Source organism: Dermacentor variabilis, chromosome 3 (genome assembly GCF_050947875.1).
Source record: "Dermacentor variabilis isolate Ectoservices chromosome 3, ASM5094787v1, whole genome shotgun sequence".
NCBI lineage: Eukaryota > Metazoa > Arthropoda > Arachnida > Ixodida > Ixodidae > Dermacentor > Dermacentor variabilis.
In genome coordinates this window covers 86,768,244-86,785,948 of record NC_134570.1, presented here as the reverse complement: position 1 = coordinate 86,785,948, position 17,705 = coordinate 86,768,244, and the positions used below count along the sequence as shown (strand labels likewise).

At 49.0% G+C, this 17,705-nt stretch overlaps 2 protein-coding genes across 3 annotated transcripts in view; one reads left to right on the top strand and one right to left on the bottom strand.

Annotated features, from left to right (window-relative positions):
- Window positions 1-12,350, bottom strand: part of LOC142575997 (Na(+)/dicarboxylate cotransporter 3-like) — a 119,388-nt gene extending 107,038 nt beyond the window's left edge. For both annotated transcript variants that reach the window (XM_075685860.1, XM_075685863.1), the window contains exon 1: window positions 12,215-12,350. The gene's annotated coding sequence lies outside the window, so the exon portion shown is untranslated. The remainder of the gene's footprint in view (window positions 1-12,214) is intronic.
- Window positions 12,351-12,615: 265 nt separating this feature from the next.
- LOC142575999 (uncharacterized) overlaps window positions 12,616-17,705 on the top strand; it is a 32,950-nt gene continuing 27,860 nt past the window's right edge. The window contains exon 1 of the mRNA XM_075685864.1: window positions 12,616-13,071. Within this exon, the coding sequence (XP_075541979.1) occupies window positions 12,616-13,071 (456 nt within the window). The remainder of the gene's footprint in view (window positions 13,072-17,705) is intronic.

Sequence of the window (17,705 nt, the reverse complement as noted above, 5' to 3'; positions counted from 1 at the left end):
TAAGCTGCAACTACTCCCTCCTGTGTCACCTTTAGAAAGGAATCAAAAATAATACCTATCACATATCAAAAAACGTGCGCCTTCGAGAATTGTACCCTATTGTAGAACTGTATCGCGCCGACTGCTCAGAAATGTATTATTTTCTATTGTTGCCACTACCATTTTAATTCTACGTTTTCCAGTATGCCCTGAGTGTTTGCGGTGTATTTCTCGGCATGTTGTATCAAGTTCTATTGTCGGCAAATGGCGCTCGTATTCATTATTTATTCACCGTAATATGTAATGCTATGTAACCCCCTATGCAATGCCTGTAAAAGGGCATTCAGAGCACACGAATGAAAAAAAAAAAGTGCTCCCAGCGATAAGAGTACGTAATACGGCGTCAACTTCAGGCTGGTACACGGTCGCAACGCTTTTTGAGCCCGTCCAGGCAGTGCCGTGTTGAGCGCGAATACCTGACGAGACGGCGAAGATGGAGTGAGAGGGAAGATGTAGGGGTAAGATCGGCACCGGCCGAGCGGAAAGCGAAAGGCGACCCCGCGTAACACACGTCGTCGCCGGCGCCGCGCATAGTCGCTCTTTGGCCGCGTGTCCGGAATACCAACGAGGAAAGCGAAGATCCCGTCCGAGAATGCACGCGCAGGTAGACGGAGGCGTCAAGACGGACGGCGCGCTCGGGCGGAGACTACTGGAATGTCCCCCGTCGACATGCCTGGCCGGCTGAGCAGTCTCCCCTAAATGAGAGACGGGCGCGGAGAACGGGAAAAAAACAGCAAAATCGAGCAGGCCCACACACACGGGCAAGCCTGCGTACACCGCTATGCAGGGCACCACAAACGAATGCGACATGCACACGGGCGGCAACCCTTGGCTTTGCCTCTGCAATGTATTTCTTTCTTTCTTTCTTTCTTTCTTTCTTTCTTTCTTCACTTTGACATTCTGCGCGATGCGAGGTGTACACTACGCGCCGAGTTCCGATACCACATAACTGACATCTCTCTCTCTCTGTATTTTAAAATTTATTGTGCACGCCACAGCGCCACACAGATCTCGGCAGCGTATACGTTGCAGCTTCACGGGCAGTCGCCCTCTACCGCTGAACTCTCCTAAAGGTCACGGGTACGATTCACGGTCACGTGTGGGATTGAATCCTAATGAGAGCGCAGTGCGAGGCGTGCTCAGGCAGGCAGTGTCACGACAACGAAGGTCGAAGGGCCCGAGGTCTCGTTGGATCGATGCGGAACTGTCGGGTACACCGCGTTGTACCCTTAAAAGGTATATCATACTGCTTTTGACGTGAAACCAATTCCGTGTACTGAACTCGCAGTGTCGGCGGAAAGATAGTTTGGTAAGCGCTGGCCAAGCGCCGCCAGGAGTTGGAAACGAGCAAGCAGGTCGAAAAGCTTCGGCCTGTCGCTTCTCCATCGAGATATATGTATAATATCCGGTCGGCCGTAACAAAGCTGGTTTCGATCAAGACGCCGCCTGAACGTAGATGCATTCAAGCAACAAGCGCCGCACGAAAGTGCGGTTATGTTCTGTTTGTATCCAAGCAAGGCCCCAACCACCAACAAACCGAGTCGACGCTCGACATTTGTCACGTTTCGTTGGCGGTTTTCCTCCCCTTTTTCTTTCGTTTCGTGCCGCTAGTGAACAACAGCTTCTATAGCGGGCTCTAGCCGTCTAGGGAAATTAAGGCAGTAGTCGAAGTTCGTGCATCAAGGAACTACCTTCCATTTTTTCGAGTGGGACTAAATTGAGAGATGGCGGAAACCATCGTTATTTAGGCATTCTTGCCTTCCCTTCCCCAACTCTTCTCTCTTCCTAGTTCACTGGCAGACGGATTGGTAGAATGTGAGACAAGAATCGGTTTAAATGGTTTGCTCTACTACGTAATATGAAAACAACAGGGTGGGGGGGCAATGCTAATTAATTACTGTTCCAGTAATATCCCCCCCCTCCGGCCCCGTTTGCTGCAGTCCAGTAGCTTCCCCCTTCATCACATCCTGCCTGATAGCCGCATTGCGCGCACAATAAAGGAACATAAAAAAAATGGACGAAGTCTATACACGACGGTCCGCGAAACACTACATATTTTCCAGGCGAACACGAAGTGCGCTCTCCGGTGTGCTTTAAAGAAAAAGAAAAGTAAACGAAAAACGATTACATCTGACGAAACCCAATGCGCCATGCAGGCAGCAACGCAAGGGGCGGTTAAGATAACGCGCACAGCTGCTTGTATACGTGCGCCGGGACCTAGCATCGCATGCAAAGTATGCGAACGCAAACGCGTACATACACAGGCACCCCATGTAAACCGGCGCGTCGCTGTTCTAGCACAAACATTAGCGGGATTACAGCGGTTTTGCGCCTGAGAACATACTTGTACGCTCGAGTGAACACACGCAGCTTTTTGTTTCTTTCTTTTCTTCCCCTTCGTTTTTCGTCTAGTGGAGGTGGGAAATGTGCAGGAGTTTGCATCGGTAGCGTTGTCGTGGATTTCGTAGCAAGCTGACGCTGCCTTATGGCCGTCCCTTGCAAAGCGACTGACCATTTTCAATCAGAGTGACCACGCGTAGGGCTCCCAATCTGCCTCGTCTGCTTGGTGAAGAATATGGCGACGGTAATAATACCGACGACCGCGGAGACGACGTGCGGGCCTGTTTTCGGACTGCGGGCGTGCTTATTTAGACAGCGCATAAAAAGAAAGGAAGTACCAAAACAAAAACAAAAAAAGAACGGGCTTCGAGGCAGGTAGTCGTTGCAGCGATGATACTTGTAATAGGTATACCATTTGTTGTGTCATTACGGAATTCCGTAGAGAACAAAGCGGCTCTTGGACACATCTGTATACGGCCAGTACAATATGTAAAAAGCCTACGGATAGTCTTTCTTTTTTTTTTTTTTTTTGTCGCCCATGGCGTGTAGCAGTATTTTATTTCTTGAGCTGATCACTGTATGGGGGCGGACATTATTCGCACGAGAAATTAAAATGAATATTCCCCTAATTAACGAGCACTCACTAATTAAAACTTAAGCTGATTACTTTACGGCGCATAACACAATTCGCGAATTGCAGCGGCGAGTTCGAGAGCCATGTCAGCTTCGAACGAGTTCTTAGGACGACATCAGTTTCGATATGCGCGTCGCCAAAGGTCGCGACGAAATGCGTTGGTGTTCCAGTAATTTTTTGCCGTTCAATGCATAAAACGACGTTTTGCTAAAAAAAAAGAAAACAAGTAGAACAACAGTGCTTCTTTACCGCAACTTTCCCAGCACTCATCACAAAATTGGTGCCTATCTACTTTAAGAATTTATTCCAAGTTGGTGCGGCTTGTGAAAGCACTGGCTTCAACGCGTGTATTTCAAGATTTGCGCCAATTTGTTTTAAATATGAACAGTGAAATGTGGTCTGTTAGTGAATTACGCATTCTTGATACCCAGCGCATAAGCGATGTCCGCCTCGCCGAATAATTCGGATCAGTGAGTAGACTTGTGCTATATATATATATATATATATATATATATATATATATATATATATATATATATATATATATATATATATATATATATATATATATATATATACATATATATATATGTATATATATATATATATGTATCTTGCCGATATTTCTTGCACAGGCGTTTTTGCATTACACTCACATCGGAACGCGGTCGCCGCGGCTCTGAGATTCGAACACGCGACCTCGCGCTCGGCAGAGTGCTATCGCTCCAGATGACCCCATATCTCTCGACGCGCTGTATTATCACGTGTTGTATGACCTACTACGTCGCAGTACATGTAGATCATACTGAGCGCGACTACTACACGTCGTACCGAGGTCGGCTGGTGCAGATTGAGACAGTGCCTGCACGCACTACTATCGAAACGTGCAAACTATCTATACAGGCCACGGCCAATCGGAATTAGTGAAGAACTCGTAGTGTTTTTTCGTTACCCGCTGCAATCTATAGGTCAAGGCCACCGCGCCTCCGTAGCTCAACTACTGCGCATTGTATAGCAAGAACAACGACCTTAAAAGACCTTAAAAGAGAGAGAGAGAGAGAGAGAGAGAGAGAGAGAGAGAGAGAGAGAGAGAGAGAGAGAAAAGCGTTTGTCCTCGTTTTTGACTCATCGTTCTGTCTTGTTTCGCGCTACACCGCTAACCACGACCACTCGTTGTATGTCTAATGCTGAGAAGGGCGCGCGTTGTGCGAAGAAAAGAGAAGTGGCCGCGGCGTCGCAGCTGGAAAAAGTTTGCAGTGGCAGCTTTCCTCGCTGTGCCTGCGAGGCACTTTGGGCGCCGTCCCCGTTCACCATCGCCCTCGCTTGCCACGGCTGATCGGCGGGTCTGCGGAAAGCAAGCAAATGAGTTCCTCAGCCTCTCTTCTTTCTTTTCTCCGCGAAGGCGCCAACAACCAAAAGGCATTCGGCCTGTCTCGCGAGGTGCCCACGTTAGCGACGGGAGGTGCGTGTGAAATTTTCTACTAAACTATTTCGACACCGGCAATCGTTACTGGAGACTCAACTTTCCAACGTTACGAGACGTGCAATAATAAATAAAGAAAATACATTCGACGCTCGGAACGTGATGTCGCCTCCGTTTTGCATACTTGCGAAACGTAAGAGACAGTTGTATTTGTTTCTACGTCTGACAAGGAGAGGGCGGGGACGCGAATTCGCTTTAGCAGTCGACTGTTAACTCAACAAACACATTCGACTGTAACGTTATTCGAATATTCGAGTAAACAGATGCGGAAGATCAAATTTAAATATTGCGCTCACGGTAACTATGGCTCAAGCTTCCTCGTAAAACTGCCAGTCAGCGGCCGGCATGCTCGAAGCAACATATCGTGTCACGTCTTCCAGTGTAGCTCGATCGGCAGTTCAGTCTCAGCCATTGTTAACCCAGTCCGACGATTGCTGTTCGTCAAACCATACGTATGGTCGCCGTCAATGTACCCGGACGGTTTCCCGCTGCAACTCGGGCGGCACCGTACAACGTTCTCACAAAATGCGCATGCACCCGCACACTGCAATGCAGGCAACCTTGATAATTTGCCTGACCATCATTGAAAGGAGCGTTTCCTGTGTCTGAAATTCCCCGCCGTGGTTGCTCAGTGCCTATGGTATTAGGCTGCTGAGCACGAGGTCGCGGGATCGAATCCCGGCCACGGCGGCCGCATTTCGATGGGGGCGAAATGCGAAGACACCCGTGTACTTAGATTTAGGTGCACGTTAAAGAACCCCAGGTGGTCACAATTTCCGGAGTCCCCCACTAGGCGTGCCTCATAATCAGAAAGTGGTTTTGGCACGTAAAACCCGATAATTTTTTTCGTGTCTGAAATTCTACGTCCTGATAGCAACACGTAACTACAAGAGATCGCGCTCGGTAAACCATGCATTTTGACGTTCTCGTCCACCACGCATACCTGCAGATCGTAGTCGTAGCAGCGGCGACGTCCCGCTTACTTTTAAAGATCGCTGAAGAGAAGAAACATATATATATATATATATATATATATATATATATATATATATATATATATATATATATATATATATATTTAAATTCGTTTTTTTCTGAATCCGTATTCTTTTCTCACACGATGCGGCTGTGAAAGTGGTGATAATGCACTCCCGTACAACAGGGGGCCTGACGCCTTGCTCTGTCCAGAGGATTTATATGGACTATGACACGTAAAAAGCTTTGCCGTCGTTTGCCCGAGATCTATATATGTATACGCAATGCAGGCGATACACAATACAATAGAATGGGATAAAAGCAATACAACACACGGACGGGATATTTGCAGTACGACGCAACTAAGAGCGCGGCTCTGAGCCCCGCATTTTTCTTTCTTTTTTTTTTTGCCTTCTCCTTTTTTCTCTCTTCATATTTTTCTCCCCACACCTCCCTCTCTCACCGTGCAGTGCTGTTGAGGTGTCCTCCTGTGAGAGACAGTTACGGCACTGCACTTATCTCTTCCATTCTCTTTAAAGGTCACTTCACACACACACGGGACGGACGGACAGACATACAGACTTTTACCATCCCAAACCAACGCCTGAGCTGTGATAGGCGCCGTAGTGAACGGCTGACCTTGAACGGCATGAGGGTTAAATACACGAGTACCTTTTATTTTTGTTTTGTTTCGTTTTTCTGCGTACCAGATTTATTCCGAATGCACAACCTCCATAGTCGGAATTATAATTCTGGTGCTCAACAACATCATACTGAGCGAGCCGTCGCTACCGCGGCAGCGCAAAAGGAGCTGAAATGCTACCTAGCGCTCTTTCTCAACCATGCGGCTCATCCTTCTTTGAACGGTTAAATCGGACCCCCCAAAAAACATCGCGCGAATACGTCCCATCCCTCTCATCAGGCAGCCAGACCGTCGAGCGGGCAAGCGAATTCAGCGGTTACAGAAAGCCCATTCATTTGAAACGCCCCTGCGGGTTCGTTCGACACGCGGCAAAGGATACTGCGAAGAAGGATTGCGCCGCCCGCGTGATTCCCGGAAATCGCCCGAAATCCTCGCCGAAATCCAGAATAGCATAGAAAGACATTCTCCAAATGTCACGCGCACCCCTCCGGTTGTCCTCGCCGGGCCCCTTCGCCGGAAACGAGCATTGACCGAACAACCGGCCGAGCTTCGAATGCAATGCCCGTTCGAATTTGAACGAAGTGCGAACCGAAGCGTCCAGGTGCGGCTTGTTGGAACGCGCTCCCGGGCCCGGCACGTGCACTGCGTACGCTCGAACACGCACGCATGAGTCACGCAGCTGCGAGAAAAGAGAAAGTGCGAAAAAAAAAAAGAGACTAGAAAGAAAAGACGAACTCCCGACATAGAGAAAGAAATGCTCCCGATCCTGGGGCCGGATCGCCGCGTCTTCCATAGTCCGCAGCGGACGATTCTTGGAAACGGGTTTTGGGCTGCGCAGCGCGCAGGTGCCGCGAGCGTGAAAAAGCTGCCACGCGTTAATCACGGATCATTCATCGAGAAATCTTTCGCCTCATGTTCCAACGCGAACGGTTCTTTTCTCTCTCTCTCTCTCTCTCTCAGCTTCTTCTTTCTTGCTTTACTCGGTCCCTTGTCTGAATTCGTTCGCGCCGAAGCCTACACAAGCGCACCATCTTAACGATAGCTCCAAGCCCGCGATATTTCAAAGCACTCTGAACCGTCTCTCCATTGAAGGAGTTGTATGGCACCACGTTAGGCATGGGGCTCGAGATACAACTCGGTCTCAGGGATCTTCCTGCTGGAATCGACTGCGCTTATCAAACACACAAAAATAAAGCAACGTCTTCGTGAAACCGCGCCCATTACGTCTGCACCTAGGTAAAATAAGAATAATAAAACTAAATTAGTCCGAAGAAAGAGCTATTGTGCCTGGAAAATGGGACGCTTCGCCGAACCTCATTGAATTCTTTCCGTCCTTCGAGACAACATTGAAAAGAAACGCGGGCCTTAAACAAGACACTTATACAATGGGAAGAGCAGTCTAGGGCATGTGGGCCGCGAGGTTGTTACCTGAAATACTCGTTTCAGACCTGAAATTGTGATTTCATAATTTCATCGTTTCCCGGTAGGCGTCAGTTGCCAGCGAACACTCGTGTTGTTCCGTCTTGTCTGTGTGCTCTTATTGCGCCGCTTTGATTGTGTGCTACATACCCACGACTATATTCATACGACCATTCGCTTAATCCTCACACTTGACTCAAAGGTCATCATCGTTAACGTCGCTAAGAGCGCCGTTAACGCCGGCGATGAAATTTGCCGACCAACGGCGCACAAATATGACTGCAGCAGTCGACGACACCGTGATCAGAACGAACTTTCGTATAAAAGGTCAGTCCTCGTGTCCCACCGTTTTCGTGGAAGCCTGTCGCGACAGCGCTCCGCAAATAATTTTTTTTTTCCCCCGAGCTTCCGGGCTACTCGCGCGCTACAATAAACAAAACATTCACCGCAAATGAGTGCGCACAATGAATTACTGTTTATTAGCTTAATTGTCTGGCGCCTCCATTAATACGCTCAACGCTTTACTTTCCCGTGTTGCCTGGTGGCGACGGTTTCCGGGAATCGGGAAAGCATGGTGACATGTCTGCTTAACCCGCCGAAATGAGAGTTAGCTACAGACAGCGCGATCAGTAGTGGTTCTATCGACCATGGTTAGGTTGCTAGTGCGTCGGGAGTTGCGCTGTAGAGATTCTTCCCTTCTATGCCTGAGCTACTAGAACAGCACAGATGGTTTAGGATGATCGAGTGCTTTCGAGAATACTTATTCTAGATTATAAACATGACGGCGCAGTTCAAAGATTTCGGTCACGTTTAGCTTGTTGTCACTGACTGATATCTACGGTGGTATATATACCATCATATTATCATACATTTGGGACTTCAGTTTTCTAGGATTTAGGAATTTAGGTTCTTGACGGCACCACGGTTCTGTGCGGTTTGACTTCATTTCCAAATAATCGCTGCGATTGAAAAACGGTGCCTAGTTTTGCTGCTCCTTCTGCATGCCTCAATTTGTGTAACAAGCCAGGCTTTTATTGTAACAACCACTGCCGAGTAACAGCGACATGACATTACATAATAGCAACAATTAAGCACCAAGCAAACTTTCGATCTTACGAACATATAGTTTCACAGAGTATGAAAGCGCTAACACTAATGAATCAAGATGGTCTTTAATGCTTGTCTTTTTTATTTGCGGCGAGGACCAGTCGACCAAGTTGTGCGTTAAGGATGCAAACACGGAAAGTTCTAGAACGTTACAGGAGTACTGAAGTTTTCAAATTGCCGAAGACGACTGACGATTAGAAAATCTGTTTAACCATCCCCGAACGGCCATACTACGAAACACTCTGCACAGAAAGCGTGAAAAGCGGAGATTCGTCTTCGCTCTCACAAATGAAAGAACAGCAACATCCAACACAATTTGTCAATCGACCAAGCAGTTCTTTTTTCTTTTTTTCCAGACTTTCCATGTACCGTCGGCTATCAGTAGCAACGAAACTTGCATACACTAAAACAAACAAAAAAAGCACTCATGTTCACTGGGTTTCTTCAATCACGGCTACTGCGCATGCGCTGCTGTTATAGCGCGACGCGGTAAGCTTTAGCCGCGTTTCCAAGGCAAACTCAAGTCATTACCAGACTAACCGATCGCCCCTTATTGTATGGCCAGTTCAGCTACGCAAGACAAGGGATACCTCTCGATTCACGCACGCAGTCTTCACATCCAAAAGTTCAGCAGAACGCTAACGCTCCAGTGCAAGGCCAGTTATCCACAGGACACGAACTAAGGTAAAACAGTTACTCCGGGCAAATATATAGCGTCAGTGGAACGCTTCTGACGAATCGTCAATGGTTCGCGACGGCACCGTGCATCAGCATGATTGGAACGCTGCTAGGAGCACTTTCTGGCCACTCCAGACGATTGATGCCTCTTGGGACGACACTGTATCGGTCTGGATAGCGCGCGTGTTGTGGTAAAGCACATATCGTTAACTTGGACTCAACAATAACTGGGACACTAAAGACAGCAAAGAATATCGACACAGTTTCGGCTACTTCGCTCATGAAGTACGCGTTTGCATTCTTTTTTCCTAACCTAACGAACAAAGCTTGCTGGCGCAGGACGCAAGAAAGGTTTGCGTCGTTCACGACTGGTACAGGAAAGCAGCCATTTTTACGCTACTGCCACGAGCCGTCAGAGTGAAACAAGGCCCATGCATTTATGTATGCAAGCCCTTATGCATTGTAATCGTTGCATTATACGGGCGGCTGGCGACGACCGACCCTACCAGTGCCAGGAGCCGCCACTTCGTACTTGCAACAATGACATTATTACATTTCTTTTTTTTCTTTTTTTACTCCTGTAATGTCGCGATTTAGACAAGAAAGGTGCATCACTTACCCGGTTAAAGCGACCACCAATAGAGGCGGATGTACTATGAACGCTTATGGCCTACAACAGAACTAGAACCACGGCAAACACGAAACCGCCTTACATTAATGACAATGCAACAGAAGAAAAAAAAAAAGGCGGCAACCACAGTTGCCAGGCATTACAAAAAGGAAATTTGGCGTACTGGTTACCCTCCGTTGTGGCTTAGCGGCTATGGTGTTGTGCTGCCAAGCACGATGTCGCGGGACCAAATCCTCCCGGCCGCGGCCGCTGCATATTGGTGGGTGTGAAATGACCCCCCCCCCCCAAACAAAGAAAAAAAAATGCGTGTCTCGTGCACTGGGGGCCCCTTTAAAGAAAACCAGGTGGTCAAAATTAACCCGGAGTCCCCCACTACGGCGTGCCTCGTAATTAGACCTTGGTTTTGCCACGTAATACTCCAGAATATAATTTGATTAATTTTGATGGTGTATTGATTGTTATGCGGTAGAAAAAAAAAGAAAGAAAAGTCGGGACATTTGGCCTTTTCGACTGAGCCAAGCCGGTACTCGGTACCCAAACTCGAGAGTGTCCCGCCAAGTTCTAGACGGTTGACAACCCGTACCCTTACCATAAGATACGCCAATGGTGGCTGAAGAGGCTACAGTGTATTGCCACATTCCTTGGCGCAGTAGAGCACGTAAACTCTAACCGTAATATGAGCATGACTTCGGAACTTTATTGGGTCTATGTAACTGGACATGCAACGCGAACATGTTCATGAAGAATTTGGTCGACATGAATGTTCGGCAGTAGACACAGCTTGCAGCACTTCTGTAAAGCGCCACATGCGCAAGTGGCTCAAAGGTTTCTCAGCAAGCGATTTCTGGCCTTCAAAGAACGCGAAGCCGAACTAGGACAGTGAAAACCAGAAACATTCAGGATGCCAGTACTGCGTTCAGGCGGTCTTATATGTCCCCGACGCTCGCGGTTGACGATCAAGGACATATAAGGGTTGGGCCCGAGGAATCAATATTTCAGGCTCGAGTGAAGGCTGAGAGTTCGGCTTAACGAGCAATACTATTTCGTGATTTCAATTCGATTTAAACGGATGAGGACAGATGATTCGAATGGCGATACACATCATTCAAAATGTCTGAAATGCCGTCTCACTCACTCTTCAACGATGTTGGATTGAATGACGCATTTCACGCTAGGGCAGGCCGGCCACGTGGACCATCTCGAACTCTCTTAGGCGCCGCGAAAGTTCGGGCGCTTCTTTGAGAAAGATTGCTTCATTCTTGGCACACCATAGGTGGTTGATGCTACCAACTAAGATGAAATAGTTACGATATATATATATATATATATATATATATATATATATATATATATATATATATATATATATATATATATATATATATATATATACTTCAACTGCATTAAAACATTCCTTCATTCAACTTCTCGCCTTGCGTAACGCGAATGTACTGTCGGTGGCAGGGGCTATAACAAAGCACCCGGTACATTTCCACAGGCGCTTCTATTATTCGGCGTGAAAGAAAACGTACCGGCCATCGCATGGAACTGGTGAGCTCCAGTACAAATGAACGTCTGTAAGCACGTCGATATGCAAATTTCGTCTATGTCTCCTGCGGATAAGTGAAAGTGGCTCATTTGGGTTTGTAAATGAACCCCTTGAGCTTCCTACCGCGTTACAAGAGCATACATAGCCGCTCAGCATTTCTCGCGCATATTGATGCGCGCGCGACTCGACGTAGGCTGGCCGCCCGTCGAAATGTCCCACCGCGCAGCGAGGAAGGCGTCTCCGTTCATCTCTCTCCCGATCGGGAAATCATCGTTCCTAGCCCACAGCCACGTTCTCATAAAGCATCAAGAACGAAAGCGCTTCCGCCTAACGTATGGTTTGTCGTAAGTGCCGGACAAAATGTCTAGGAAATTTGAACAGAGCATGACGCTAAAAGAGGGCACGTTCATTTGACACGTCGTTAATATTGCTCTACCGCTACTGCCACTGCTACGGACAATGAATGAACAAATGTGACGAAAGGAATGACGAACAAAAGCGCCACGCCGCGCCGCGCTCTCGCTAAACGCACCGCTGATGATGCGAGAGGCGGAGAAAGAAAGGGACACGCAGACAGACACGCCGCGCCGGCGCGCGCTGTGAACAGAAGCATGGCTCGCGTGCAGTACCACGAAAGAGCAGCCAGCGAAGAAGAGGAAGAATTTAGAAGTGAGAATGCGGTTCAAAAACCCTGCTTTGCGCCAGAATTCTCTCACCTGAAAAGGCCGCAAACGAGGAGGCCGCGTCGATGGAGTGGTTCGGGCCGGCGTTCTCTTGGGCGCTCTCCAAAATGTCAACCCGAGTCTCGGCCCGGCCTCTTCGGTGCCAGCGGAGAGAGAGACACAACGGCGGACTCCACGTGCTCGCTCTACTCGCGGCCAAGCATCCTTCCTCTTCAGATCAGCGAAGCGCCTGCTTGTTCAGTTCTTCTCCGGCGCACAGGCACCGAGTAGCCGCGCCAGACACGCAGCACGGGTAGTCGCCGAGTATTCTGCAGTGGTCGCCGTCCTCGCTCCCATGCGTGGACACTAACGAGGGACGAGCGAGTCCCTTGCTTCCTTCCTCGAGGCAACAACCTTTCCCCGACGCCCGCCACACACGCTTGCGCGAGCCGCAAATGGAGCAACAGTCGGGGTTCCACAACGATCGCTGGCTTCTCTCGGCCGCCGATGTGGGCAACCACCGAGGTAGCAGAACTGGGCGCCGAAGCAGCGGCGGCGGCAGCAGCAGCCGTTCAGCTCAGCACCGCGCGCAGCAGACGAAAAAGCAGGCAGTACTCTGCGACGGATGGGTCCTCGGGGATGCGTGGTACTGCAAACACGCCGGGCTCACACCACTGCCCACACCTTCGCAGTGCACGCGCGCGCGTTGTTCTAGCGCACCCCTCCGCAACTGCAACCGGCGCACACCGACGACGATGGCAGGCTCTCGCCGCACTCTCGGCCCTCGTGCGCTGACGACGACGCGAGTCCTCACCGGAGAGCAACCCCCTCGGAAGTTCCCTGCCGCCTTGTCTTTATGCCCGTACAGCCGCGCTACCGCCTTCCGGAACCGACGGCGGCGACGCTTCTCGGTAAGCGCGCGCTAGTACGATGCGGCGGCGCCGGCTGCTCGTTCGCGGCGGCTGCCGCCATATTTATTTGGGTTTTTCACTTCCTCAGCCGCTCTTTCTCGCCCTCCTTTCTACGCTACCTCTCTCTCTCTCTCTTTCTCTGTCTCACTTGCCACCGCCAGGAACGAAGAGGAGAGAGCGGCCCCCGTGCGCGTCCGTTCGGCGACGGGCTTTTCTTTTCTTGACCCGCAGATGGAAAGAACGGACTATAAATGGAAGCCAGAGGAGGAGAGAATGCCTTTTAACCGGTCTCTCGCCGGACCCTGCCTCATACAGTGTTCTCTCCCCTCAGGGTTCTTGTTTCTTTCATTCTTTCTTTGAGAGCCGGTAGACACGAGAACGATACGTAATGGCCGAGAGGGGGAAAGGAATTTACGTTGGACCATCCCGCAACGAAACGTACCGAACGAGCGCTAAGCAGAAAAGAAGAGAACGAGAGAAGCAATTGGGGAAGAGGGCGCGGATGGATAAAAATGAAAGTCCCAGCGGGCTCTTATTTTTATTTTTCTCCCTCCTCTCTCGATATATCGACCGGTGGCGAACTCCGAGAGCCGCCGCCAGTTGCGATGGGGGCGCAACCCCAGTGCTTCGGGTTCGCTTCGGGCGCACGGTTTCGGAAACGTGCAAGGAGATTCCGACGCCGACGCATGGCGCCGACCACGTGGTCTTTTCCCGGCACGGCCCCGAAGGGTTCGGGAGGGTCCACGACTGGAAGTTGGAACCGGAAATTTCCGCGTGCCAGTGCGCGGCGTAAATGCGTCCCCCGCTGCCACCGGTTGCGTAATAAGTCTGACCGGATCGAGTTCAATTCTTTTCAGCGATTTTCTTATTGATCTATCTCTAGCCAACCCTTCTACATTTCCTCGCGCCTGGGATTCGACAGCTCTTTTTCGCCACCTGTTTGTCATCATTGCTGACAAAGCAGGTTCAGCAGGACAAAGATATTTGTATTGTCCAAGATATTTCTTTTTCTTCTTAGAAGCGGTACTCGCCGCCATTGTGTAATCTAACTCTTACGCCTGTTTGACTTACGAAGCTTTAACCACGGCACCGTTAACGCACGACTGACCACATGACTACTCGATACACGGAGCCAAGTTAGAAGATGTGTGCGCAATCTGTGCAATATTGTCACAGGCACAAACACTGTTTGCGCCTACCGGTGAACTTTAATCCCGTATTTCATCGCTTTATGGGGTCTTGTCAAACTAGTCGACACATACAGCCAAACAAACAAAAAGAAACTGAAAAGAAACGAAGAATGCTTTCGATTTGAAGACAAGCAAGTTGAATTATTAGTTATCTTAATTGCCTAGCGTCTAGCGGCGCATATCATATCAAGAGGTCCAAAATGTTTTGGAAGATGTGTTACTTATCGTGAAAGAGATAAAACAACCGCACATCCTGCCTCAAGGCTTCATTTGCTGATACACAACACTGTCAAGGATAACACAGACGCTATCCGAAAACACTGTCGGGAGGGCATACTAGTTATCTCATCTTCGTCAGATGTGATGAATGTAAAGCGCGTGGCGGCTGCCATAGATAAATAACTCCGGGAATGGCAAAGAAATAGTCACTGATCAAACAATATAAGCTAAGGAACAAAACTGGGACGTTCCGATGTCCAGTCTATACTGTGTCTCTGGGGAGCGACTGGCATATGTTGCACTGTTCGAACGAAATCATATCAATGGCAATCACTTCTTACTTTATTGACAGAGCAACTATACATGTGGCTTGACCGTCAAATATCGCTCCTATTTGGACAGGATTAGGAATTCTCCGAAAGACTATATATAGTATGTTTTCTGTGCGTGAAAGTCTACAGGCCTTATATTTAGCATCATCAAGGTAATGCTAACAGGCGATATGTTTCCCACACAATAAGCTTTCTTTTTTTTCTCTCTCTCTTCCCTCGGCGTATATGTTAGAGTTCACGACGGGCTGCCATCCCTTCCCCTAACTTGACGTAAGGTGTAGAACAGACGTGCAGGGGCCAGGGCAAGACACGACGCAGTTAGGCATTTCTGGCGCACGCAGCGGTAATAAATAAATAAATAAATAAATAAATAAATAAATAAATAAATACAAGCATTAGTCATTACGGATGAAACTTGGACTGCATTCAATGTCTATATATTCATGTATTCTTTTACCATTAATAATTTTGGTGGTCTTGACGCAGTGGGATTTTTTTTTTTTTTTTCTTTCTTAAGATGTCTATTTGACGAAATGCAGAGGGGTAGCCGGGGAGGTAAAACTGCTCCATCCACTGCATAAAAACGAAAGGGAAGAACAGAAAAATCGCTGTATGAGTGATGAGGATGAGAATGTACAGATAAGACGTAAGTGTACGGAAATACTATTCGTGTCCGAAATTCACAGCCATGAAATCGAAACCCTTCTGACTCAGAAACTCAAAGAGCGCGCAGATAGTAGCTCGAAGTCGTTAATCACAAGATGCTCAGGGAGACCAAACTAAAGCAGAATGTTCCGTAGGAAGTTTACCCCCGTTGCATAACGGACAAGAAATGCGCTAACTCATTGATGCCGTACCTGCATCACACAGGGCTGCATGCGTTTAGATGGAACCCTATGGGCATTTTTTTTTCTTTTTTACAGAATATGGCATATACGGTAAATCCCCCTAATAAAAATAAGTGGCTTGTTTATATGATTGAGAATTATGACTTACTCTTATATAAAAGCAGAAAGCTTTGAATCATCCGTGCTTTCCTTTTTTTTTTTTTTATGGAATGTGACGGAGGGGCTACAGTGTGCCATCTTGTGTTATTTAAGGGAAATCTTAACGATTGTGCTTCCGTAAATACAATTCACTCGGTGCTTTTATTCGGTTCACATTCGTGTGCTGAGCTACCAACAGAAGCTTGCTAACAGATGTCCTTACGTTCGAAGCGAACTATCTTTCTTTGTATTGCCTTTATTTCCAGACAAAGACAAAGAACCAAGAGCCAGTGAGGAGGCGGTAGTCATGTAGTGGCATTATATCAACATTTCCATGCCCACTGCCATAGGCGGAGAAGTTTTCATTTTAATGGGGGGGGGCGACCAGCTTTCCGAACCCCCCCCCCCACATATAAATATATATATTGTTACGCATGAAGAAAACGAAGACCAGTGAACGTGCTTGCGGTCCCGAGTGGAAGAAGAAAGAAGAGAACGACGCTCAGTTGATAAACCAGCTGACCGCTCTTGCGCTCACCTTCGCGACCTAAAGTAAACGGTCCCCTTCATCCGTAAGGGTTATACACGGTCTCCTTCGCGCGTAACAAAGTGGTGGAGGTGCGGGGTAACGCTCACAACAACGGAACCATCACTGCCGCAGCTTCGTCGAAGCCGTCGACTTGCCGGCCTCCCGCCATCAGCCGTGACCATCTTCGACATGCCAGAAGAAGGAGCCACTCCGAGGGCAGCGCCTAGCAGTCCGCTGCCATACTACCGAGTTCCACCCACCTTCGGAGGCAAAGCGGTGGAAGATGCCGACGAGTGGCTCGTCCACTACAAACGAGTGAGCAAGTCCAACGGGTGGGATGCAACCGCTCAGCTCACCAACGTGGTGTTCTCCCTGACCGATACCGCCCTCGTGTGGTATGAGAACCACGAGGACGCGCTTACGACGTGGGAACATTTTGTTGACGAGTTAAAGGCGTGTTTTGGGGACTCAGTCGCCAAAAAGAAGCGTGCGGAGCAGACACTGTCGCAACGGGCGCAGCTACCAGGTGAGACATGCACAACATACATCGAAGAAGTGTTAAAGCTGTGCAAGGTGGTCAATGCTCGCATGTCGGAAGAAGATAAAGTTGGGCATTTGCTGAAAGGAGTGGCTGAGGATGTGTACAATTTTCTAATCGGAAAGGAGAGCCTCAGTTCTGTGTCCGACGTCATTCGGCACTGCAGAACTTTTGAAACGCTCAAGATGCGTCGGATTGCGCCAAAGTTTGGTCGGTTGGCAAACGTTACGACGGTTGCCAGTGTGGACACGAGTCCTTGCCTCGACCTCCCTTCGACCATCCGACAGATTGTCCGCGAGGAACTTTCCCGCCGCGAAGAGCTGTTGCATTCAACTGTTGACCACCATGGCGTGTACACGTCACGTGAGGCTATGACGGCGCCACATTCGGCCCCTTGGCAACCAATGGTTACCGCAGCGGCCGTGGAGTACAGCGCAGCCCCACAGTCGAGGATGACAACACGCCCGCCGACTCCGCGCTATGACCGATGCACTCAGCGCACGCCTTCTCGACGCCCGATGTATCGTCGTGACACACGCCACGAACCAACCCACTACACGCGCGAAAATGATAATATCCACTTCATGGACGAACGACCAAGGTTTAGACCTCTCCCGGTGTGTTATTCCTGTGGTGTCCAGGGTCATATATCGCGGTTTTGCAACCAGCGTATGACCACGTGGTATGGCCAGCCGTCAGAGTTTTCTCGGCCCTCCGAACGGCCACACGGTGCCCCGTGGCCAGCACACGTATCGTCTGGCGACGAGTATTGGCCGAGCAGCTCCCGGAATCGCTCCCCAGCATCTGACAGAAGTTTGACACCCCCACCGCAACGTCGTG